Source organism: Prionailurus viverrinus, chromosome D2 (assembly GCF_022837055.1).
Source record: "Prionailurus viverrinus isolate Anna chromosome D2, UM_Priviv_1.0, whole genome shotgun sequence".
NCBI classification, from domain to species: domain Eukaryota; kingdom Metazoa; phylum Chordata; class Mammalia; order Carnivora; family Felidae; genus Prionailurus; species Prionailurus viverrinus.
In genome coordinates, this window is record NC_062571.1 from 6,574,347 (window position 1) to 6,601,420 (window position 27,074).

The following is a 27,074-nucleotide window of genomic DNA, read 5'->3' on the forward strand; positions in this document are numbered from 1 at the left end:
CTTTTCTCCGAAGTCTTGGTGGAAAAAACTCTTACAACATTTATGTTAACTTAAAACCTACACTGCTGTGATTCCAGCATTTAGGGAGCTCTGCAGGGTAAATCCAGTTTCCCTAGAATTCCTAGGACTTAGACTAGCATTTAGGTCTTGAGCTCTAACCCGGTAAACATGAGAAAATATGAGGAGACCGCCTGTCAGCCACCGTGGGAATGAGAAGTCGGGCAGAGCCGGGACTGAGTCCACCACCCAGCTCCTAGAGTGACGGCCCCCTCCTCTGCAAGGAATGTCCCCATCAGAGGAGCTGAAGCAGGGGCCCGTGGAAACCTGGGAGGTCAGGATCGCTGGGGAAGATAATGGGACAGAGAAGGTCCCCAGGAAAGGAAAGGAAACAGGATCTCAGCCCAGGTCCTGCAGCCCAGCTGGTGGGAGGGCTGCAATCAAAGGGGAGAGAACTTGCCAGAAACAGAGCATTAGCGAATAAGGTTGAGCGCCCCTGGTCGGCGGTCTCCGGGGGAAAAGCATGACTGAAGCTGGTGGCCGAGGGGATCTCCCAGAGCGGTGGTGAGCTGGGCCCACGTGGGAGGTGACAGGGCGGCACACGGCCAGCATGGAGCCAAGTGCACTTCCTAGAAAGCACGGTGGCACAGCAAGACCGCTGTGGGGGGGGGGGGGGGGGGGCAGGCACACATGTCTCCGCACGGTGGGCGAGGACACATCAACCCTGCCGCTCAACACAGGGGATCCGTCTTCGGTCTGTCTGTCCTAATCACGCCATCTCGTGCCACCGCATCAGCTAAGAAAGCGTGTCTCCACAGGACAGGGGAACTTCTAGACTGCCTCTCTGCCGCAGAGCCTTCCGGCCCCAACTCACTCCCCGTGGGACCTGTGGCAAGTCAACCCTGCGTCTCGGCTTCCCTCGCTGAGAAAGGGGAGCCACCAATTATGTTAAGGACTGACGGGGTTAAATGACAGGACGCACGTAGAAACCAATTCTTGACCTCAGCTGGTTTGGAATGTGCCACTTGAACGGGGTGACCCTGAGTGCTGGCCACACGGACGGGAGGTGCAGAAGAAAAGAGATGGGGGGGGCTCACGTCCCGGACGCAGCCTGTGTGCAGACGGGGGCGAAGGCGGGAAGGGGGGTCCCTGAGCCCTCGTCTTGCTTCACCGCTGACAAGGAACACGACAGCCGACCAGTCAATTACATGAGCCAGGTGTCCCCCCCCCCCCCCCCCAACTCCAGTGCTGCACCAACATGGGGGAATGTGTGTCCTTCTGAGCTGTATACCTGGAGAGTTTGGACAACACACGCTTTCAGAAACTGACGGTGCCCGGCTGGAAGAGAACCCCCAAGTGGCTCGGCCGTGCTGGTGCTGGGCCCTGGCATGCCACCGTCTGCAGGACCTCCTGACCGACAGCTCGACAGAACGATGTCTGGACGTCCCAGCAGACCAGCCTCGTGGTCCTCAGCGTGAGGTCCGACTACAGCAGCGGGCAATGGCCTCAAGAAAGGGCTCTTCTGGAACTCGGAAAATGAACTCTGTTGCCTGGGAACATGGGGACACGAGCTTCATCGCAGACGCTCTGAACGCAGAGTTCTGAAAAGCTTAACCACAACCACTGAAGACCCGGCCAGACGTGGACAGTAACCGTGGCCATAAAGGACCCTGGGGACTACGGAAGAGCCAAGAGGTAAGTGCTCAGATCCAATTAACTACCCGTGAGGAGCAGCACGGGTACAGGGCAGTCAAGAAGGGGACAGAACAGACGGTAAATGTTAGCATGGGGTCCAGCCTGTGCAGTAAGACACGAACCAAAATACAGTGGCTGCTCATCGGTGGGAGATTAGATCCCACTCGCGGGACGAGGTGAAGGCTGCGGATGCGTCCTCAGGCTGGCACATGACCCTCCTGATCAACGCCGCCCGCGAGGCCAGAGCGCTTATCAAAGGACAGAATACAAAACAAGTCCTTTCCCGCGGGGTCTGAACGTCGCCCGCACGCTGCTGTCGCCATCCAGAATGCCGTCCCGGTGCCCTGGGTGCCATCCCGGGGAAGCCGGCCGGGAAAACTGCACCTGCCTCTTCCCGTAGGTCAGCGAGGCCCCAGAGACGGTCCTGAGCGGGCTCTGCCGGCACCCTCTCCCTCCTCGCCTTTTGTCTTGGCCCCAACCGTCAAAGGACAGACTCAGTGGCGGCAGTCTCCCTCTGTGACTCCTTCTAACCTTCTAACTCTTTATGCCGGAATGTTCTACGGCAGGCCCAGGCTGTCTCGAGCACTGAGCTCTTGCGACTGCGCTCCAGGACCCAACTCTCCGGTGGCTCCTTTTTCTCTTCAAATCTTCTCTCCGGCAGTGGGGCCAGTAATACATCCTGCGATACTTAATTCGTTCTTACACAATCCCCACCCTCAGCCCCAACGGGCTTGCACTGCACCTTTTAGACAAGTATCTGGTCCAAAAGAAGCCACAGGAGAAAACACCTGTCGGGATGAACGTGTGATTGGGTATGTTCAAGCAAGGTGGTGAGAGCTCCTTAGTGAGAGCTCCTTAGCTCGTCAGTGAATTCCAGCTCCTCATTAAATGCTATGTAAAATTCAGCGGTTCACAGACAGATCTGAAAGCCTTATATGAGAGATTCTGCAGCCAAAGCCAGCGTCGTGGCTATAAAACATACGGGAACCCACATGTACTCGCAGCCGTGGCTTCTAGAGCAACAAGGCTTACTCAAATGTCACGTGAATCTAAGTCACGGCGACGGTCCATCTGGCTGCTGCGATGCGTCCCGACCGGCCCCGCGTCCGCTCTATGCTGTGGCCGGAGCGACTCCTTTATGACGTGACCCGTTCGCGTCATTCTCCTCTGACGACCTGTCACCACACTCAGAACGGCATCCTGTTTATCCGTGGCCCACGACGTCCCCGCTCGCCCGCCGTCCACACCCTGCTGACCGTCTGAGTCGCAGCTTCCTCTCAGCTCAGTGGGCCGCACGCGCCCTGAGCTGCTGCTCCAGTGAGCCCGGGGGCCGCTGCACCTGTTGCGTCTCCTGTGTGCACGGCTCCTGCCTCCAACACCGCAGGGTGCTCCCCTCACTTGGGTTCAGGTGTCTGCTCAACCGACTTTTCTTTTTTTTCACTATTTTATTTATTTTAGAGAGACAGAGAGAGAGAGTGGGTGAGCGTGAGCAGGGGAGGGGCAGAGAGAGAGGGAGACACAGAATCCCAAGCAGGCTCCAGGCTCTGAGCTGTCAGCACAGAGCCCGACGCGGGGCTCCCGAACCACGAGATCGTGACCTGGGCCGAAGTCGGACGCTCAACTGACTGAGCCCCCAGGAGCCCCTAAACCGACTTTTCTAATCACCGTATCTAAATCGTCATCCCCTTGCTAACCCGTTACAGTGCTTTCTTTATTTTCCTCCATTTCCCTCAACGCCACCTGGAATCACGTACTCATTTGCTCACTGCCTGCTTCCCGCTGGCCACAATACAAGCTCCGCGAGGACACCAGGGCCTCTGCTGCAGCCTCAGGGTCTGTGACAGTGCCTGGCACCTAACAGGCTGCCCAGTAAAGACAAGCTGAAGGAACAAATGAACTTTGAACGAGCACTTTCTGTGTGTCACTCTCCGTACCCGGCAGCAGGGCCTAAAGATGAGTGACAAGTGGGACCGAGGCCTCTCCCTCAGGGACTTAAAACCCGGCAGCGAGGGAGACCACCCGCAACGAGGAGAAAGCACTGGGACGGGGGCATGGAGCGTTCCCAGGAAACTGGAGCGGGGTAGTCAGAGATGAGCAAGGACAGACTGGGGCCAGACCCTGAAGGACCCCGAACTGCATGCTGAGGGACCAGGCCTCCCTCTGAGGACCCACCACACATCACTAGGCAGCAACAGAAAGACGTACAGAACCTGAAGTCAGACTCGCCAGAATGCAGTGGCTGTCTGTGTGACGCAAGTCGACACGCTACAGGCTTCTAGGCAAACCCACGACATGCCGTAGGCTTCTAGACAATGCCACTGCCCACGCACGCGGAGGACCGGAAGAAAAAGATGGTGACTTGGCTTGGGACAAGTTGAGTTTGTGGCACCTGAGGATGCCGCTCTAAGCCACAAGCATTTCTCTGGGGGTTGGGAGACCCTTGACTGACTGGGAAAGTCTACCATCCTGCTCCTTGACCTTCTGCTCTGTCGGGGGCTCACAAGGTCCCGGGGGCTCAGCTACACGTATCACACACGGGCACCACCGTGTTAGCTGGGATTCAGCCACGCGTGAGGAACCCTTACCGCATCTGTCAGGGGTGACGTGTTCTCTGTCCTGCTTTCTTAAAACAAGGGGTACCTGTTGCAGGCAAGTCTGACACAAATGCAGAGATTTCCAGGGAGCTTTTCCTAGTCAATGGCTTCAAAGTCCAATTCTAAATGGGAGACGACATTATGCACGATTTTAAAGACGAAAAAGTTCCATGGCACAAAAACAAGACACTCAGATCAATGGAACGGAATACAGAACCCAGCAATGGACCCACAAACGTATGGCCAACTAACCTTCGACAAAGCAGGAAAGAATACCCAATGGAATAAAGACCATCTCTTCAGCAAGTGGTGCTGGGAAAACTGGACAGCGACATGCAGAAAAATGAACCCGGACCACTTTCTTACACCAGACACAAAAATAAACTCAAAATGGATGAAAGACCTCAATGTAAGACAGGAAGCCATCAACATCCTTAAGGAGAAAGCAGGCAAAAACCTCTTTGATCTTGGCCCCAGCAACTTCTTACTCAACAGGTCTCCGTAGGCAAGGGAAACAAAAGCAAAAATCAACTATTGGGACCTCATCAAAATAAAAAGCTTCTGCACGGCAAAGGAAACCATCAGTAAAACCAAAAGGCAACCGATGGAATGGGAGAAGATATTTGCAAATGACCGATCAGATACAGGGTTAGTATCCAAAATCTATAAAGAACTTACCAAACTCAACACCCTAAAAACAAATAATCCAGTGAAGACATGGACAAAAGACATGAGTAGACACTTCTCCAAAGAAGATATCCAGGTGGCCAACCGGCACATGAAAAAATGCTCAACATCACTCATCGTCAGGGAAATACAAATCAAAACCACAATGAGATACTGCCCCAAACCTGTCAGAATAGCTAAGATTAACAACTCAGGCAACAACGAACGTTGGCCAGGATGTGGAGAAAGAGGAACCCTTTTGCACTGCTAGTGGGAGTGCAAGCTGGTGCAGCCACTCTGGAAAACAGTGTGGAGGTTCCTCAAAAAATTGAAAATAGAGCTACCCTACAACCCAGCAATTGCACTACTAGGCATTTATCCAAGGGACACAGGTGTGCTATTTTGAAGGGACACATGCGCCCCATGTTTATAGCAGCACTATTGACAACAGGCAAAGTATGGAAAGAGCCCAAATGTCCATCAACGGATGAATGGATACAGAAAATGTGGTATGTATGTATGTATGTATGTGTATATACACACACACACACACACACACACACACACACACACACACACAAATGGAGTATTACTCGGTAATCAAAAAGAATGAAATCTTGCCATTTGCAACTACGTAGATGGAACTGGAGGGTATTATGCCAAGTGAAATTAGTCAGAGAAAGACAAATATATGACTTCACTCATATGAAGAATTTAAGATACTAAACAGATGAACACAAGGGAAGGGAAGCAAAAATAATATAAAAACAGGGAGGGGGACAAAACAGAAGAGACTCATAAATATGGAGAACAAACTGAGGGTTACTGGAGGGGTTGTGGGAGGGGGGATGGGCTAAATGGGTAAGGGGCACTAAGGAATCTACTCCTGAAATCACTGTTGCACTGTATGCTAACTAACTTGGATGTAAATTAATAAATAAATAAATAGTAAATAAGCAAAGAAAAAAAAAAGGAGAAAAAGTTTCGAAGGACGGGCACTATTATCTTCCGCTTAGTGATGTCACGGAAATCCCACATCAATATACGTCTATACAAACACACGTACATACAAACCTGAGGGGGACGTGTTAAGGAGGCAAAAAAATATTTTAAGTAAAAAACTACAACTTCTGTTTAACAGTAAAGGACACCCACAGGCGACAGAAGGGCAGCACGCGTCTCAGTGTCAATATCGTGTCAAGGTTTGCACCTCACGCGTCCTGCCGATGGGCTTGTGATCGCGGGGTGTGGCCCAAATTTTAGTGATGTTACCTCTCAGTGAATCAATCATCCTCCATGGCTTCAGCCTCTGATCCTTCCCTGAGGAGTGGAAGATACAGAAGCAGGAAGGAACAGGCCGAGAGAGAGAGAGAGAGAGAGAGAGAGAGAGAGAGAGACCGCGAGTGGGGGAGGGCAGAGAGAAAGGGAAACACAAATTCCAAAGCAGGCTCCAGGCTCTGAGCTGTCAGCACAGAGCCCGAAGCGGGGCTCGAACCCACGAACTGTGAGTTCGTGACCTGAGCTGAAGTCAATGCTTAACCAACTGAGCCACCCAGGCACGCCAGTATTTTGGTTTCTAAATATAAACTTTTTTGTTGAAGTATAGCATAAATAGATAAAGCAAAGTGCTCAAGTTATAACTATAGCTTGATGCATTTTCACAAAGAGAGCACCCCCTGTTGAGACCAGCTCTCATGTGTCCTAATTACTTTTACTTCTTTTTAAGTACCTTTTTTTTTTTTAATGTTTATTTGTTTTTGATAGATAGATAGAGCATGAGCAGGGGAGGGGCCGAGAGATGGAGAGACACAGAATCCGAAGCAGGCTCCAGGCTCTGAGCTGTCAGCACAGAGCCCGATGTGGGGCTCGAACCCACGAATTGTGAGTTCATGACCTGAGCTGAAGTCGGATGCCCAGTGACTGAGCCCCCCAGACGCCCGGAAGGGCTTCGACACTCTGAAAGTCAAACACCCTGTGGGAATGACTGGCTGAACGGGCCTCACTCCTGGGAGCTGTGTAAAATGTGCTCTTAGGCGGCAAACCCCTTGCACATTGGGAACGGCGGGCAAGAATCAGGAGAGTCGAGCACAAACACAGTGACAAGTTAGCTCTGTTACACAGAATGTTCCAGAACCAGAAGGATCCGCTTCCCTAACACACTGGATAAATAAAACCGCTGCCCCACAAGAGCCACACACCGGAAACAAGGGGTCTCTCTGACTCTACAGAACATTTTCCTCTTCCTCCTGCGGGCCAGGGGAAGGGAGCTGGTTCATTCCCACCCGCCCCATCGCTCTTCCTGCCTCTTACACACCCGCTGTGCCACACACGCTCAGGAGAGGCCTCCCGAGGAAGGACACGGAGAGCAGGACAGGGGCTGGACTGTCACGACAACAGCCGGCCTCCCTCAGCTGCCCACATGGAATCTTGAGAGAAGACTTCAGAGAATCTTTACTTGGATGTGTTCCGGACAAAAAATGCTCTGCGGCTAACAGTGTTTAAACATAACTGGCCCATTCAATAATGTCAGAAACAGGGGTGCCCAGTGGGGGGGGGGGGGGGGGGAGAGGGTGGTCAGTCGGTGAAGCGTCCAACTTCGGCTCAGGTCGCGAACCGGCAGTTGATGAGCTCGAGCCCCGCGCCGGGCTCTGCACTAAGGGGGGGCAGCCTCCTTGTGGTTGTCTCTCTGTCTCTCTCCATTCCCTCCCCACGTGCTCTCCCTCTCGAAAATAAACAGACTTAAAAAAAAAAAAAAAAAGGAACCATGTTAGAAACGAATAAAACACAGTTGCAGGATAACAGAAACTCTCTAGACTAGGAGGCCCTTAATTTATCCGTGAGGAAAACAAAGCTCTGGAGACTTAGAGACTCCCCCACAACACCCAGCATGTGGGGGCTCAGTGGGGGCTCGGTGGGGGGCCGGCACCCACAGATCCGCAGCTGCTGAGAAAGTTAAATACACAAGGGACCGCAGCAGTGGCAGGAAGTACCAGGAAAACATAGAATCAGAAAGCTTCAAGAAAAACAGGTGTGACAAGTCCCAGCCCAGAGGAATGTAAATAGCAACACACTTTGCAGAAATGAGCCCTATGGTTGGGACACGTCCCAGAACAAGAGCACAGTATCGAAAAGGCACGGTCCTAAAAAAAATTAATTGACTAATTAAAAATTAGTTAAATAAAAGTGAAAGATTCGAACTTGTACACGGTGTTGACTGATCTGCAAGGTTTCATTCTGGGGCAGTAAATCATTTACTTGCATGTGCGAATTTTTACGAAAAACCAGAAAACAAACTCAGGGTAAACAAAATAACAAAGATCAGACAAAACCCAGAAATCCTACTGGCATTTTCTTCTCATGGGCTTTTACGTCAAAAGCAGATGTGAGGTCTGGCAGCTGAAAAAAACGCAGTAAGTAAATTCTCAGCACCTCACGTTTCTAGAGCCTCTCCTGCTTACTCAGCCTATTAAAACCAAGCGAACGAAAGTCTTCCGCCAAATCAAATGCAGCCCAGACCACGGTTTGTATTTCAAACCCAGTTTACCGTGGAAGTGCCAGGCCAACCCCAAAGTCGGCACCGGCCACTTAAACAACTTCCTTTATAAAGGGGTAAAGGCCCTTCTTTCCCGGCACGCGGTGGGGAACTGCGTTCGCTTCCACGGGCAGATACAGAATTTATAAGAAATGCTATCTTTATATAAGAATTAATAAGAAAACATACCAGGAAAAAAACTCATCATTTCTTGGATAAAAGTTCAGCACAGGCTCTCAGTCTGCACTTGGTTGTCTTGATTTCAGATGATCTCCTTAACTGAACTCAACCACACTGGGGGTCATGAAACGCAGTCCGCAGGACACAGTCCCAAACCGGTTCCCAGCGCCCACGCATGCAACACGAAAACGTTCCACTAATGGAAAAGCCAGACGCCGACGATGGGGGCAAGGTGGGTTTTGCGGGCCCGGGGAACCAGCTCGCCCGAGGGGTCCGTACTGAGTGCACAGCCTAGGACACGAAAGCCACCCGGCACCCAGCGGCAACCAAAAGGAGGTGCCTGTGCAAGCTCCTGAGAAGCCTCAGTGGAAAAGCCCCACGTGACTGTAAGTGCTGTGCATTCTGGACGGTGGAAAGCCGTGCGGGCTCACGCACAGTCATTTCCCGAGGGTGCCGTCTTCCCAACAGCCCAAGCCACCCTGGAACGGCTGTCCTGCGTTCTGGGTGCGAGACGTCCTTAAATCCCTACCGCTGAGGGTCTGCGTGCCTGACCCTGCGTGGGAAAAGCCACGCAGCTGTCACGGCACACGGGCCAGTCAACGATTTATTTGGGGGGCTAATGCCACCAACGCTGGGTGGCTCTTCCGTGATGCAGGAGCCTGTGCCCTCCGGAGGGGTCCGAGGGTTTTCTCCTGCTGAGCATCACTGCCCAATAACCCGCACCAGACGCCTGCCCCCCGGACCGCTCCCCCACCCACTCCAATCGCCGCGGCCCAGAGCTTTCGCTTCCCACTTACTTGTATTTTAAGAGCAGCCACTGAATTAACCAGAGTCCTACGAGGATCATGCCGTTAATCTCACAGATAGAAAAGGCCCACTGCACGCGGTTAAAATGGTCAAAAAACGTGTCCGGTAGCGGGGGCTGCACCTCCTTGGGAGGCACTCGCTCGTGGACGACCGAGATCATCACCGTGGTGAGGACGAAGCAGGAGAGCGCGTACAGGAAGGCCAGGCAGGTCTTGCCCCACTCCATGGGGTACTGGGAGCGCTCGGGCTCGGGCATGGGGATCTTGATCATCTCCTTCCGGTAGCCGTTAGGCACCCCGTTGGGCGTGGCCTGGAGGCCGGGGCCGGCCACGCCTGCGCCCAGGTGCCCGTTGGCGTGGCCGTTCTTGTGCGCCTCCATGTGCTGCTCCACCTTCAGGGTCTCGATCATGTCCAGGAGCCGCTGCCCGCTGTCGGCCGACACGCGGCACAGGGGCGGCCGCGTGAAGTCCTCCCGGGTCAGGCCGATCAGGTCCCGGCCGGTGAAGTGTTCCAGGGGCTCACAGTACTCGGGCATGGCGTGCTCCAGCAGCCAGTCTGCCACCTTCCTGGGGGACCAGTGCGCCACCTCCTTCATGGTCCCGGCGGGCGGGGGTCAGCGGTCCCGCGGCGGCGCGCCCATGCTGCCCGGCCTCATGCCGGGGACGTGCGAGGCCAGACGCGCGGAGCCGCTCCCGCAGCCCGCACGCAGCTCTCCGGGGCTCTGGGCGCCCGAGCGCGCTCACCTCATGGTGCACCGGGGGTCTTCCTTCTGCGGAGGCAAGAGACACAGTCAGGAGGGGGCCGCATGTCAGTCCCCGGGGGCACGCCCCGAGAACCGGCCACCGGGGGAAGGCAGGGCGCACGCCCCGAGAACCGGCTACCGGGGAAGGCAGAGCGTGCACCCCGAGAACAAGCTACCGGGGAAGGTGCCCCGCGCACTTGGAGAACCACCTGCCGGGGAAGTTGTAACTAGCTGCACCCGGAGAACCACCTGCCGGGGAGGGCGCAGCTGGCCGCAGGGCCTGGTCCAGGGTCTCCCTGGCCCATCGTTCCTGAAGGAGCATTAGATTAGACCCGGACAGATACCGAAGAATGTTCTCTAAGCCAGCATCCAACAGCGCTCCGGATATGCCTCAGTATAGGTTGGGGATTCCCTCTGTGCTTACTACCTACTTTCTGAGATGATCTGAAATAATGCGGCGAAGGGGCCGAATCTACCAAACTATCTGGTGGAGAAATGTCTTCAAACGTACATAAGCCACTGCAACGTCACAGAGACACAAGAGAACCACAGAAATGCTGAGCTTCGAGAGCATCTGGTCCAACAACTGCAGAGTCCTACATGCAAAAAAACACCAAAGAATCCCTTTTTCCAAATGTGGGGTCATTTTCTACTCTTCTCTCAGCTGGTTTTCTTCAATCAGCATGTATCAGTGTTGTAACAATCACTTAAAATCCAAAACAACACGTGAGAAGTAAAGACCGCGTTCTGGAACAGACGATCGTGGTTAGTGAAATAACGGAGGTCAGCGGAAGACCAAGCATAATTTGAGTCAACAGCACCTTCATCTGTGAAACGAACAGTCAAGTATCCCCTTGAAAAGTCGTATGTAATTGCAGCACTAAAAGGGGTCTGGAGATCCCATATCCTTTTTTTCTCTTTCTCAAATTTTCTATCCTATCCAATAGCTAATGTCTACTTTCCCTCACCATGGAAACACCCCGTCCAAGAGCTGCCTAACTTTTGTTTCTCAAAAGGTGAATGTGGTGCTAACTACAAAACAACAACAACAACAACAACAACAAAAACAAAACCAAAAAAACGTGCACAGATTAATAGGTTTAATGGCTAGAAATGGGTCATGACCGTGTTTCCCGAGTATGCTTCGTAGAATCATAATCTGACAAAATGCTCTGGGCTTTAGAAATCATCCAAATGAGGTCTAGGAAGTGCACGTCCTCTCCGAGGGCCAGCACTATGCGTTGGCAGTTGGGACTGTGTATGAGTTAGAGGCTCCAGGAAATCGTCCGGGACCAAAACCGGGTTACCACGATTCCTCGAATTGACTTCACTGAGGCTTGCTCCCCACCACTTTTCTTCCCCAGTGATCCCTGTCAACCCCCCAAGGAGCACACTGGTAACGGCACAAACAAGACCCAAATTCAGGTCTTCAATTCCAAAGCCCAAACTCGTCTCTACCGTACCCTGAATCAGAGTCTGGAATCAAGGTGGACAGCCATCGACTCCCAGTTTCTCCACCCCCATAACAACCAATCAAATGGCAGCACAGCTCAAGATAGTCCAGACCTTGCAAAAACATTGGGTGTTCTCTCTTCCGGGCATCCACGTTGCTGTTCCACCGGCCTGTGGCAAGTGTCTGTCTGCACTTCACCCACGAGACCACGAGTGAGGGCGGGAGGGCTGCCATCTTGAACATCCACATACTCACCGTGCAAGGGCTGGGAGGTGCTCACTCGACCTCTGCTCAGTACCTCAGGGCATGCCCCTTACATCTATCGGCATGTAGACGGGGTCGTGGAAAGTAAGACCTACGGACATTGCCACTGACGCTGCAAACTGCTTGAAAACCGTTTGGATGGCCAAGGAGGATGCGGTGGGCATTCTTCAGAGGGAAACATGAAACCAAAGTGGACCTCTGGCCATTTGAAAAGCACTAGAGAAGAGCGTCAGTCGTCGCCAGTCCTGCCCGGTGACGAGAAGACACAAGCCACATGGGAGTCCTGCCGGAAGGTCCTACAGGAAAGGGGAACTCGCCAGATACTCCCCGGCAGAGTTACAGTAACAGGCAAGGGGGCCTTCTGCACGTGGGAGTGGCTACAAGAACTCTAGAGAAGAAATCCTGGTAGAACGTTCAGGCCCAAGGGAATGAAAGGGCTTTTCGTGTGGCTTCCTCATTTCCCCTGCCGGAGGTGGGAAGTCGGCCAGAGGGGAACCCGCGGGGGACCACAGAGACCAGACCATGCCAACTCGTGATTTCACTTCTTTCTGATGAGGAAATTGTCTGATAATCTCCTCCTAAGGCTTAATAACCTTTAAGACAGGAAAACAGCCAAAGGTAGGAGACAATAGAGGCCGTCAGACACGCTCGCAGATGGAGGAACACGGATGTCACAAAAGTGAGTCCCATCAACAGTTTGACAGCCACAGGAACTCTCAAGACGCAGCAAGACGCAGCGACGGCTCCCCTGGTGAGAGGCCGTCCTGGCGCTCCCCTCCCCGAGGCCGTCCCGGCGCTCACCCCCAGCGCGCACACCCCGCCATCGACTCCGCTCCAACAAGTCCAAGATCTTTTTCCCTTGGTCCTTCAGGTCCTTCCCAATCCCATCCCCATCCCTGAATCCCGACCACGCCGATACCTGCAACCACGTGATGTAATCGGCTCGTGTGCCCACAAAGACGGCCGCCTATGTGAGTCGGGGAGCCGGGAGTCGGGCCCCTGCCTGGCTACATCCCTTCCTGACAAAGTCCTGAACCCTCGCCGAGCCTCAGTTTCCTCTGGAAAATAGGATTAACGACAACCGTGCCCACCTTCCCTGGGGCTGCTCCTGCTCTGAGGACCTCATGGGGGAAAAGGAATGAAAGCTACTGATTACGCCAAGAAATATGTCTTGTTCTTCTGGTAATGTCCTGCTTGCTTTCTGACACCCGACTGGGCCCCCGGTGACATTTCATAAATCGGGACTGAAGCTGCCACCTCCAAATGGCATTTTTAAAGCCCAATCATTCTGACACACGAGTTCAAACAGCCTTCCAAATTTCCTCAGAAAAGAAACCTTTGTTTTCCAAGCAAGCTTTGAAGCTTGAAAATAAAGGCCTAGGTGCTATTTTCTTGCAGACGATTTTAAGATCACGTAGAAGGGGAAAAGAAAATTTCCATGGAAGCAACTGCCGGGCATACTCAATACCTCAAAGGTCACTGCTCAAAGGTGAGGACTTACTCAGACACCCCAGGGTCCAGCCGTGGGAGACAAAGTGGCTGGCCTCACATGCTCACTTTTGTTTTTTTTTAAATGTTTATTTTTGAGAGAGAGACGGAGTGTGAGTGGGGGCGGGGCAGAGAGAGAGGGAGACGCAGAATCCGAAGCAAGCTCCAGGCTCCGAGCTGTCCACACAGAGCCTAGTGCGGGGCTCAAACCCACAAGCCATGAGATCATGACCTGAGCCAACGCTGAGCCCACGCGTAACCGACTGAGCCACCCAGACACCCCACATGCGCACTTTAGGATAGGACAGCACAGGACAGGACAGGATAGGACAGGATAGGATAGGGTGCAGCGTTTCTGAGAAGTGTTTTCCCATCTAGACCCAGAAGACTGCATGTTGGGCTGAGCTCCAAAAACAACCACTACCCCCGTCCAGAAAAGTCGCCCCGAATCCATTGCTGGGAGAACGTTCAGAAATAATGCAGAGCTCAACGCATTAGATTGGGTACTCAGAATTCCAAAGTAAAAAGAGAATAAAATCTGGACATAAACTCGGTATATCCCGAAATACTGGAAGATGAGAGAGGGAAGAGGTGCCGGGACGCTCGTTCATGGGCAATTTTCGGACGGAAGTAAACCAGAGTCCAGGGGGCGGTGATGCGTCTAAACTCTCCTGCAGAAGAGCAGAGCTAGTCTGCAGCGAGGCCGAACCCAACGTGCGTCCCGGGCCCCCCGCTGCAGCTACTCGACGACCTCACGGATGTGAACACGTGTGAGGGGCAGGCTAAGAGTCTATAAACCAAACTCATGGAGTCCTACAGGACTGAGGGCAGGAACAACCCGTCCTACTCATCACGGATCCTATACCCAGCAGGTTTCTCGCAGACCCAGACTAAAAGAAAAAGAAATCTGCTAACACAATCCGGCTCCCATTCTTACAGTAGATATTTCAGGCTTTAAAATCATAAAAGCCATCAGATAATGTGCCACAACACACTATAAACTATTTGTACTTCATTATCAAGGCCAGCTCTCTACAACCAGACAAATAAGTTAAAGCAATTAGCCTGGTAATGAAAACAAAACATTAACCAAACAAAAGAACTAAGTCATTTATGAGTATGTGGTTTATCTCTGCTCAAAAAGAATCTACTATATTATCTTATTGCCTGGTATTGTCGAGAAATAAGACATCGTTGTGTTCACAAAAAGCTACGATATGAATTAAACAATGAACACAAGTTTTCAAGAAATTAAAACACATTGCATAACGCAGTGCACAACAATTGCTCAGAAAATCTAAGTTCTTTTTAATTTTTTAATGTTTTTTCATTTTTTTGAGAGAGAGGAAGACAGAGAACGAGTGGGGGAGGGGCAGAGAGAGGGGGAGACACAGAATCCGAAGCAGGCTCCAGGCTCCAAGCTGTCAGCATAGAGCCCGACGTGGGCCTCGAACCCACAAACTGAGAGATCATGACCTGAGACGAAGTCAGACGTTTAACCACCTGAGCCGCCCAGGCGCCCCTGAAAAATCTGAGTTCTCATAATTACTCTGTACTTTCCTCCAATCCCAAGGCCTCAGTTTCCTGCGGAGGAATGATTTATTCCATCTGCTTGTTGCATTAGTTTCAGGAATGTGTGCGCGACTGTGCTTTGGATAACATAAAGCAATACATAAAAATGTAAAAAAATTATTTACTGAGTGTCAGTTAACCTTTAAAGTTTCAAGGAACTTATTAAAGGAAGTGTCATGAAAGTAAGAACTGAATTAAAAAAAATTTTTTAATGTCTATTTACTTTTGAGAGAGAGAGAGAGAGAGAGAGAGAGAGAGAGAGGCAGAGTACAAGCAGGGGAGGGGCAGAGAGAGGAGACACAGAATCCGAAGCAGGTTCCAGGTTCTGAGTTATCAGCACAGGGCCCGACGCAGGGCTTGAACCCACGAACCGTGAGATCGTGACCTGAGCCAAAATCAGACACTCAACCGACTGAGCCACCCAGGCACCCCTGAATTGAATTTTTACAATTTTTTTAAGGCATGGTGGGCCCAAGATTGAACGAACATAGCTGCCCTGTCAGCGAAGAAAGTACAGCAAAGTTCCAGATGTTTCTGAATGCTAACGATGGCAAATCACAGTAGCAAGCAGTGCATGCATGATTAATCTTATAAGCATATAGTGAGCTAAATTCTTTCTGCTTCCTGCATCAAATGTTTAAAAGCAAAAGCAAAAGTAACACGGGCTCTATACGGACTTCGCTCTACTAGCTCAAATAATCAACTTTGTGCGAGACCACAATTTAGTGAGTGTGTAATAGCTCAGACTTTTGACACGAACCTACCTGTGGGTGCCTTGTCAAAGAGCAACACTGATTAAGAATCAACATTATATTCTTGAAACACATGAACTGCCTTTTTGTAAACACTACAAGTCCAGATAAAGGTCTTTACGTCCCTAGAACTTTCCATAAAAGGCAACAGTAACCTAATGGACCTTTTATTTATTTATTTTTTATTTTTTTTCCAATATATGAAATTTATTGTCAAATTGGTTTCCATACACCCAGTGCTCATCCCAAAAGGTGCCCTCCTCAATACCCATCACCCAGCCTCCCCTCCCTCCCACCCCCCCTAACGGACCTTTTAGAGCAGCACAGGCCAGGCCCTCTGCAATACTCAAGAGACAGGTGTCCAATTCTCTCACTCAGTGTGGAGAACTCCTGAATGCTTTTCTCCAATCTAATCAGCTATAGTTTTTTTTGTTTTGTTTTGTTTTTTGGTTTTTGCTATTTAACACATAAAGAGCTAACCTACAGAGGCAAAATTCTTACAACTGTACTTATCCGAAGGAAAAAAATGGTTAGGGTAACAACTGTATCGCTTCTGCTGAAGGACCTACATGTTTACTTCAGTCTAGAGCAGAAGAAATTTTACATCACTTTGGATGCCTTAACCTTCAAACCGTCCTTTACTGTAGATTGCTGTTACGCGCACGGTTCAAAACTCCAGTGTCAAACTCTGACTGGCAAACGAAATCTCCCCTTAGGCTCCTTGAACTAAGTGCACGCTGCCTGATTTTGCTTAGAGACGAGAAGAAAGGGCCTGTGGCCCAGTTAGGCTGCTAGGAGAGCCTCAGGTGGGGACACCCTTCCCTCTCCTCCACACCTTGTCTATTTCAGGAAGTCTGATACTTAGATTTCACCAGATCGGAAACGAGTTCTTTCTCAGCAGTTGCCCTAGAACAACCCACCGACAGCCTCCCTTTAAACGGCCCCTCCCAAAGGGACCCATTCTGGTGTCGCAGTCCCCAGTGCTCCAGAGGGAAGGAGATGATTCTTGGCTGACAAGAGCAGGACAGTGACATCATGACAAGAAACCGGCCAAATCAACTGGATACGCTGTTCCACGGTTGTGGCTGTTCTCTGATGGTATGAAATACACGCGTGTCATCCATTTCCAGGGGAGCCCCACCGCCAGCAAGAGGAGCTCATGTGAGTAATTCCAGGGCCGAACAGAAACATTCAGCAGCCAGAAAATTCAAAGAATCACTTACTGTGGCAAAAATTAAAAACCACCTAAGAGTTCTACAGGGAGAACTAAATATAGCATCATAAAACAGAATACTAATTAAGCCTCCGCTAAAGACCGGACGATGTTTCTATAGCTGTAGTGATACACACATGCAGATTTGTCAAACAGGTTACAAAAGACAATGAAGCCATTTTTGTGAACATACATGTATCACAACTATCCACAGAAAGGAAGTCGAGGGGCACGTGGCTGGCTCAGTCGGTTAAGTGACCGACTTCGGGTCAGGTCATGATCTCGCGGTTTGTGAGTTCGAGCCCCACGTCGGGCTCTGTGCTGACAGCTCAGAACCTGGAACCTGCCTCTGATTCTTGTCTCCCTCTCTCTCTCTGCACCTTCCCTGCTCATACTTTGTCTCTCTCTCACTCTTTCTCTCTCTCTCAAAAATAAATAAACAACAACAAAAAAAAACGAAGTCTAGAAGGTACATGTCAGCTTCTGTTACCTTTGGATGTTGAAATTGTAAACTAAGTTTCTGCTTAATTTTTTTTCACTCTCTTCTAATTTCTCTGATAAATACATATTACTTCTGTTTAGAGAAGGGTTGTTTTTTCTTCAAGCATATTGTTTTTAAACATGGAGGCTACACTGTAAAATTAAAAATACATGCTTCCTACATTAGCTTTCTTTCAAAATCAGAAGCGGGCTTGCAGATTTCTCCAAATAAGTGGATTCTTTGCCTCCTGTGTATAACTAGGTTCCCGAGTCCTCCTATTTCCAAAACAGAACGGTCCCAGGATATGAGCAGAACCATCAACAAAGATAAAGCTCAGATCCGAACCTAAGTGCATAAAGAAGTTCTGGTCTCAGAGATTTCCCATCATTCCAGAGAGAAAACAATGACAAACCATCAGAATTACCACTGTTCTGTCATCCAGGCTCTCAATACCTGTCCATCAAGCTACCTACTGACTGTCTGAAACCCTGCCCTATTGTCATTTCAGGAAGGAAAACCATGCAGGTCTCCAGTGACAGCTAATCACTGCAGTTTCCTCCTGGGGTTTCATTGTCAGAACCCAATTACCAAACCCTGAAGATGATCAGTTCCACCCAACTGATAAGCTGCCTAAGTCTGAAACCAGCAGGACTATTATACTTACTTACTGACTTTATTTATTTATTTATTTATTTATTTATTTATTTATTTATTATTTTTGAGAGAGAGAGAGACAGACAGACAGGGAGACAGAAAGCACACGAGTGGGGAAGGGGCAGAGAGGGGTCGGGGGGGAAGAGGATCCAAAGCGGGGTCTGTGCTGATAGCACAGAGCCCGACGCGGGGCTCGAACTCACGAACTGTGAGATCACGACATGAGCTGAAGTCAGATGCTTAACCGACAGGAACCACCCAGGTGACCCCAGCAGGAATATTTAATATTCATCTGGATAATCCATGGTCCTTGGACACAGACCCCTGTAGCAGCACTCAAGGCACGCGGGGAAATAATCGGGCTCTCCAAGTTGCACGGCTCTCACGTCCAGCTGAGGTGCGCGGTGATCGCATCTGCCCCGAGAAGCCGGGGAAAGGCTCCCCCCTCCTTACCTCTGTTTGCTTCCACTTTGGTTTCTGCCTGCAGTCTGACTCCACGGCAGCCACCGCCATGCTGCCGTCAGACGGGCCTCTGTGGTGTGCAGGGCGATCTCCTCACCGGACGCTGGAGGCCTCTGGGGGCTCCTACAGCTGCCTGGACGATGTTCACATTCCTGAGCCTCCGCCATGGCCTTCCACGACACAGCCTGTGTCTCCACCTGACAGCCTTTCCCTACAGGCAGAGGACGGGGGCTACACCCGTGCTCATGTGGGTAGGGAAGATGCGAGCCAGCACAGCAGCCCAGAGGGATACCAGCCTTGGACCCTAACGGCCAGGGGCTGGGGTTTCCAGACCCAAGCGTGGGCAGACGACACGGCCTGAGGCCAGATCCAGGCAGGCAAATGGAACTAAGACTGAACTAAGACCCTTGAACTAAACAAGAATCCCTCTAAGACGACAAAAAGTGGGCCTGTGAAATTAGTACCCGATGATGCAGACTTCGAACTCGCATGACCTGTGCGGTGTGGGTCCCAAGCCAAGAAATCGATGCAAACACACACACGAGAAGTTAACACAGAACAACCCCTTCGAGCCCTTTCAGCAGGCAAGAGTTCACAGGATTCCCACGGAAGAAGTGCTCTGAGCTGAGGAAGAACGAGAATTGAAAATTAGAAATCACACAAGGAAATAATCCACCATGAGGGAGAAATTTGGCAGGTGTGACAAACAGGAAGTTTGCCAAACCACGACCTTGAGAAAATAAAGTAAGTTTGAAGAGGCTGTGAAGTGAGTATACAAAAGAGGTAAAAGAAAGGTGAAACCTCAATGAAACAGTAAGAGGAGAAAAAGAAAAGACAGGTGTGTTTAAAGAAGTTATAAGAAAATCCCAGGTTCTCCCCTGGGCCCGTGCCCGGCGGATGCCCCTGGAGGAAAGCAGGGAGAACAACAGCTACACGGGCTCGTGAAAGGAAGAGAAATGGGCAAACATCTAAGGTGTATTGGTTTAAAGGCGACGGACAGGTGTTTTCAAAGCCCCAAGCTCCAGTCCCCCAGCATCCATACAGTCTAGCAGGGGAGACGGAAAACGAAGCCCAGTCGATCAAGAGAGGAATCGCATTTTGGGATAGGTGTCTGAGTGATTATGTGTTCGTTTCCAGGGCCTCTTCAAGCTCTCCTGGTTTTTCAAAAAGAAGGTACAGGAAAGGCGAGGAGAAGAGCAGAGAGGGTAGGTGAAGAAGCGGGTGGCCGGAGAAGTGCCGAGGGGGCGGGGAAGCAGGTGGCCGGCTGGGAACGGACGGAGGAGCCAAGGAAGCAGAGCCCCAGCCCCCGGGGAAGGAAGGATGAGAAGCAAGAGAAGCAATGTGATTTCTGGAAGAGAAGCCAGGAGGGTGAGAAGCTCGTTGGCACAGGTGCCTTGCAGGATCGGGGCGGGGGGGGGGGGAGTGGAGGGGCGGGGAGGTGGGACTCAAGATAACTCAAGGACTGGTTAGAAGACCATTTAGGAGGCTGCCCCCGCCTCTCCCCGCAGCTGGGGAGCCTGCACATGTCTTCCGCGGAAGGGGGGCACCCGCGCCGTTAAGAGCAGGGGCATCACACGAAAACAGGGACTAAGGAAAGCACATGCACACAGATGCGACGTCACACCTGCCCCGGCCCCTCGCCTCCTTACAGCCCCCGACGCCGGCTGCCAGGCTGAACACGTCCCGGCAGAGGAAGACCCAAGGCTTCCCTGAACCCCAGACGCTGGAAGAGAAAAGGACCCGGACCGTCTGGCACTGAAATCCGCAGAAAACAAGAGGAGTGAAGGGTGCGGCTGGAACAGCATCTCTGGCGCTTCCCTTACAATCCGAATGGACAAATGAAAGGTAACAGACATCTGAAGAAACTCTCACGGGAAAGCCAGAGACTGAAACAAAACAGGGCACGGAACACCCACTAAGTAGGGAATTCCAAATGTGGAGAAAAACGAGTATTCACAACCTCAGACAGACGCCGCGAACGGAATGGGCCACGCACGGAAAGGCAGTCGGAGAATCTTAGTATATGTGCTGCCGAAGTGAGCACTGGTCGGAGAATCTTAAAAGGAAAGCCGTTTGTGAATGAATTCACGGTAAACATGAAAACAGCACAACATATTCAGTTGGAGAAAAAAAAAAAAAAAAATCTCTCCGTGGAAGAAGACAGAGATGGAAAACTGAGAGCAAAGGTAAAAACATGAAAAACAGAATGCAGGGAGTTTCGGATGTGGGAGAGAAGGGATTTCTCAGAACCGAGGGGGACAGGAGTGGCCAGGGGTGAAAGCGTTCCCCAAGTGGCCGTAAAAGCTGAGAATATACGTTCCTGTTATCACGGTCCGGTTAACAGGTCACGTGAAAGGAAAACGGGAGGCGACATCTGGAAGGACGCTCTGCCCGCCTGCCGGTCGCCGGCCAGAAGACCCAAGGCAGACTCGGGGTGTGGAGACAGCAGAACGCACCGCCCCGAGATGGGCTACCTTGACAGAGGTCTGCTGTCAGGTGAAGGCCATCGAGGGGAGGCGGACACAAGAAAGGCGCTCTGCCCTTCCCCGCCTGCCCACAAGCTGCACATGAATTTGTCAAGGTCGCCCCCGCCTCTCTACCTGGAACAGCAGAAGGGGAGCCAGGAGAGCACCTTAGACTCCGCCCGGAGGATCCACAGGGCAGACCTTGCACGCCTGTGCTGCTGCCCGAGGGAAGACCCACGTCCTTCAGCCCTGGTCTTGCCTTCACTAAGAAACTTTACTGTTCCTCTGTCGAGATGCCGTATCGACCCAAGTTCTTCCCGTTCCTTCGAGCGCCTCATCACCTTGGTCAGCTCGCTGGGCTTTTTCTCTGGCTCATCTGTCTTTTGTCAAGTCTCATTTATCGGACCCCAGCCAGAGAGTGTGAGATGGCTACAGGAAAAGGTTATTGCTTCCCTCCCTGCGATATCTAGACCTGGAGTTATTGCATGACTTTCAGCCACGCTGCTGTTAACAGGCAATGGTGTCTCTTTAATACCATACGAACCCCCAGAATAACAGTACCGTAAAGTATGGATGCATTTTACAGACAGGGACCATGTCCCCCCAGATTTGCGGAGTTCACATTTCAAATATATTTTCCCCTTGTCTCATATACCATCAAAATGTCCTGGAAGGCTTAAGATTTCAGTTTCTACACTGCTTCCCCTCCCCCCGCCCCCCTGAACGCTTCCGTGGCCCAGAAGCAGTTAGAGATTTTTAGTTAGATGTGTGCTGATGATTTTCCTCAAAAGCATGGTCATTTTTAACCATCTGTGGGCTTTGGAAGACCCACTGGGGCCCAAACCACCACACAGAACACTAAGATGCAGCTAATTTAAAGTATACTTTTGGTGTTCCAACTGGGGACTGCCTAGTGTTGGTAACAGACTGAAAGCAGGCAGAAATGACAGAAGACGGTTTCCTGATTACTATAAAATAAAAAAATCTCATCTGCAGTGAAGGTTTTTTTGCCAGTCCCCCGGGGATTAGAAATACCACGTAATTCTAATGGAATGGAACACTTCCATTTCAGTGAGAAAAAGCCTACCCCATCTCTTCTCAACTTGCACCTACAGAAATAAATGTAACTCACTGAGGTAAAAGGAAAGCTAATTTAGGGAACATGACCCGGGGGAACAACACCATGTTCCCAAATTAGCAACAACTCACAGGCCCAGAGAGGAGAAATCAAGTTCACGTCTATGTCCCAAAATAAATTTCTAATACTTGCGTGGACAGCTAGATGCGCGCAAACTCTTTTCAGACTAGAGAGCGTCCCGAGGGTGGATTCTAAGTGGATGGCACTTACATGGGCATCCTCTGGGCAGCCTTTGCCATGAAGGCTTGCTTCCAAAAGGCTAGTGGAGCTCTCCTCTACCTTCGTATCCACACTCAAAATAGACGCATTAAGCACTCCCCCTCCCCCGCCCCCGCCCCCGCCCCCGCCCCCTGACAGCTATTATAAGAACTGTTATAAAATGAGTATCCAACATCAGCTTCTTGCCAGCCACTGGCCGTGATCTTAGTTCTAACGACCTGATAACTTCTTAAACTTCTGGGGCCCACATTCACTGGGTTTCTTCATTTTTTTTTTTAAGTTAAAATCTTTTTACCTTTGAGAGACAGAGCATGAGGAGGGGAAAGGCGGAGAGAGAGGGAGACACAGAATCCGAAGCGGGCTCCAGGCTCTGAGCCGTCAGCACAGAGCCCGATGTGGGGCTTGAACTCACGAGCCGTGAGATCACGACCTGAGCCGAAGTCAGACGTTTAACCGACTGAGCCACCCAGGCGCCCCCTCCCCCAATTTTTTTTAATTTGCCTGGAGTTGATGCACAATGTTACATTAGTTTCAGGTGTACAACATGGTGATTTAACGTCTCTCTACACATTATGCTACGCGCTGTGCCCCTTTATTAATTAACCAGTGGTCAACAGCACAAAGTTCAGCTGCACAGAAGGGACAATCCTCGTCCATCAGACTGGCGGGCACTGAGGCGGACTTGTCTGGAAAAAGCCTGAAGCTCCAGATTTGCACCGAGGCCGAGTACCACAAGGGGGCAGCAGAGGGTCCGCAAAAATCACGCACTCCTCCCCTCGCCCTTCCCCAGCTGCAAAGGATTTTGGAGACCTCCTCCAATAGAGATCCGCGCCTAAGCAGTCCAAGCAGGTACCAGAGCCAGTAGGAACTAGAACCTCGGGCCACAACCGATGCTCCTTCCATCTGATTCTAATGTGCATGTAGTGACCCTACCATCAGCAACATGGCCGATTCCTGGCTTCTAGGTGACCACACTTCAGGTCAGAGCTAGCCTGCCATCTCACCTAAGATACTTAAGCACGTACCCTTGCTTTACATAAAAAACTTCCTAAGTTTTATTCTCTGGCTACCATAACTTAATGCAACAAAATTAGAACCCTGCAAATGGTGAACCAAATCAATGGTGGACAGGTGAATTGTAGAAACTGTGTAAAATTATGTAAGTTGTAAAATTAGCAAAAGCCATGGTGAAAAAAAATAGGAGATCTGAACAAACACAGCTATGGCTACTGTTCGTGTGGTGAAATACATTCTTTTTTAAAAAATTTTTTAGTATTTATTTTGGGGGGGGGGGCACACAGAATCCGAAGCAGCCTCCAGGCTCTGAGCTGTCAGCACAGGGCGTGACACGGGGCTCAAACTCACACACTGCAAGATCACGGCCTGAGCCGAAGTCAGACGCTTAACCGACTGAGGCACCCAGGCGCCCCTGAAATCCGTTCTTTCTAAACAAACGTTTTGAGCACGGCTAACACACAGTGTGGCATTGTTAGTGGCAGGTGTGGCCCACAGTGTTCTGACTTCCCTGTTTGTTATGACGTGCTCACCACAAGGGTGGCTGCTGTCCTCACCATTCGACGCCATCACAGCACCAGTGACTGTATTCCCTGTGCCGAGCCCTTCATCCCCAGGACGGACTCATCCCGTCACTGAAGTGCCTCCCTCTCCCCTTCACCCATCTGTCCGCCCCCCACCTGCTTCCCTCCGTCAACCACCAGCTTGTTCTCTGTTGAAACACATTCTTTGCTCTCAAACGGCTTCGAACATCTATCTCTCTGTAGTGTAGAGTGAAGTAAGTTCAAAGTGGATCACATGTGAAGTGTTCTCTCGGCTTCACGTGTATTCATGAAGTTTCTACCATAAACACAAATATCACGCCAAGGGTAGGAACCACAGCCTTAAACAAACAACCATAAAGATACCAGTCAAACTACTTCATAAATGAAAACACCGGGCAAGATGTTTTTCTAACCTGTCACAGATCACAAATACAAGGAACTATCGAAAAATCAGTTAAAGGGAAAGACTTTAAACAAAGATTACAAGCAGGCCAATCACACACACACACACACACACACACACACACACACACACAACCAACCAACAAATGGGGAGGAAAAAAAAAATCCAATCTCACCAGTTAAACACAGTTACAGCCATTGCCCTGCCAAAGATGAGGAAGAACCCTAATTAAAACCAAAACAACAAAACAACAACAAAACCAACAACCAGCAGCTCCAGCTTCTGGCAGCGGACGGTGAACCCGCTTCCTTCTCCTTTCCGCGCAACCACCGCGCCACAGTACCACATCTCGTTTGAACTGCGGCCCCGGCCTCAACCCGCCCACCCCAAGCGGTCTCCATAAGGCGCCCAGGAGAGCTTCTTCCAAGGGCGGTTCCCCTCTTGGAAATCCGCAACGCTTCCTGTGCTCAATTGTAACGTAGCTTTCCAGACCCTTCCTGCCTTCGCGTGGCCAAGAGCCGCCACTGCACACTTTGTACGCTTCAATTACCCCGGTCTGCTTCTAGTCGCCAACTGCCGCAGGGCCTTTGAACAAGCAGTCACTGCCGCCTGGGGCACTTTGACCCTATTTCTTCACTCTGACGGCACCTCTTCAGACAAGCATCTGTCCTGCGGCCATCCTCTTACCTACATCGTCTCACTTACTGAGCGTCTCTGTGTCCTACCGGGATGCAAGTTCCTCAAAGGAAGGTCCCTGTCGTGTTTTTTCATTCCTGCATCCCCAGGAGCTAGCACAGTGCTCCGTACATCGTAGGCCCTCGGTATAAATACCTGTTCCACTGGTGAAAAAAGAAATAGCGGCTAAGGAAGACAGCTGACTGTATTTTTTTAAGTGTTCATTTATTTGAGAGAGAGAGAGAGAGAGAGAGGGGCGGGGGGAGGGAGACACAGAATCTGAAGCAGGCTCCAGGCTCCAAGCTGTCAGCACAGAGCCTGACATGGGACTCGAAACCACGAACCACGAGATCATGACCTGAGCTGAAGTCGGACGCTTAACCGACTGAGAGCCTCTCAGGTGCCCCTGAGAGCATAGGTCTTAAATCCAGATTCTTCCCAGTGGGAGAATAAACAGATTATTCTCTTTGAAACTCATTTGCTCCCACCTATAAGAAGAGAATAAATCCATAAACTACACCATCAAAAAAATCCATTAAAGAATAAGTGATCTCTTGAAAAGAAACACTTCTAGGATACTCAGACAGGAAAACATGTCTTTTGATCCTACACCTTCTTCCTGATAGACTTACTTTAGTGGGAGAAGAAAACACTGAGCTGTTCTGGCTTAAGCACTTCCTTGCTTAAACACATAAAAGGAATCGGCCGTCCAATTGCTATGCCTAAAAAAGGGCGTTCAGAGAGGCTTCTCCATTTTCCCTCTTTGCCACAGGCAAAGCAAAGAGAAAATGCAGAGTCAAGACTACAATCTCCAAACCAGAAAAGTATTCAAAGGAAAGTTCCCTCTTCATATTTACACAATGAATTAAAGTAAAAAAATACCCGGGTTTTCCCTCCAAATTATAAACACCATCCTTCTGCACCTCAAATTAAGCCCTTACGTTTTTCTTTTTTTTAATGTTTATTTATTCTTGAGACAGAGAGAGACACAGCATGAGCAGGAGAGGGGCAGAGAGAGAGAGGGAGACACGGAACGTGAAGCGGGCTGCAGGCTCCGAGCTGTCGGTACAGAACCCGATGCGGGGCTCGAACTCACAAACTGTGAGATCATGACCTGAGCCGAAGTCGGACGCTTAACCGACTGAGCCACCCAGGCGCCCCTGCCCTTACGTTTTTCAAAGTTACCGAGATCGTCCTCAGTTCGATCAGGTGTGTGTGAGTACCACGGTGCGTAGTACAGCCTAAATGGGAGGCCTTGCTCATGTTTCCCAACAGCTCCGAAGTATGAGAGCTTCTGGATTCTTCACAGACAGACCGCTCATCAGTCTGCAGCGGCGGCTGAACAGTCCCAGGGAATCGGGCACACCTGAGCAGGGCCCCCCATCATCATTACCCAGCAGGGCCTGGCCACTGAGCTGTGGTTTTTAAGGGCCCAAGTCAGGCAGTGCTCACGTTTTCTTTTCTGTCTTCACACTTCTGTACGCGTTAACACCTGAGCCGCTTGCGCACACGTCAGTTTCACGTACAAGGAGAACATCGCGTTATCATAACCTGAGGAGGTGGCCTGGCTCACGAAAAGCATTTCAAAATCTTGTCAAATGATCTGAAGATGTAAACGGTGAGCTCAAACAATTTCACTTCCAAATGTCACGGGTTATTTCAAGTTTAAAAGAGAAACAAGGAGCGAGGGAAAATACGGATTTAATCTGTAGAAGAACAAAACACCAATCGCGAAGATCAAAACTGGAGAACGACTTAAGAACAGCAACCACAACACTACCTCTGGGGGAAAAGGATCTCTCAATAAGGAGGGTACGATTTAGCACCTTGAAAGGCCCACGACAGCGTTCCAAATCGTTTCTGAGACCTGCATTCCTACCATAAAATAACCCAGGCGGTCCCATACGTGTGTCTATACCGTCCCCTTGAGCGTGCTCCACGCCTAGGCTACTGTGGTCAAGCTACACGCGTGATAAAAGGCCCTTGTATCTAAAATAAGTCCTGCTTGCCCAGACCGACCTCGGGACGTGTTACACAGACACCTGCTCACTAAAGGAACCTGT

General features: G+C 50.7%; 1 protein-coding gene across 11 annotated transcripts in view; it reads right to left on the bottom strand.

Moving 5' to 3' along the window:
* Positions 1-27,074, bottom strand: part of SGMS1 (sphingomyelin synthase 1) — a 289,080-nt gene that overhangs the window by 29,734 nt on the left and 232,272 nt on the right. For all 11 annotated transcript variants that reach the window (XM_047824526.1, XM_047824533.1, XM_047824527.1 and 8 more), the window contains one exon: positions 9,462-10,240. In XM_047824526.1, coding sequence (XP_047680482.1) covers positions 9,462-10,066 — 605 coding nt within the window. In that variant the 5' untranslated portion in view covers positions 10,067-10,240. The remainder of the gene's footprint in view (positions 1-9,461; positions 10,241-27,074) is intronic.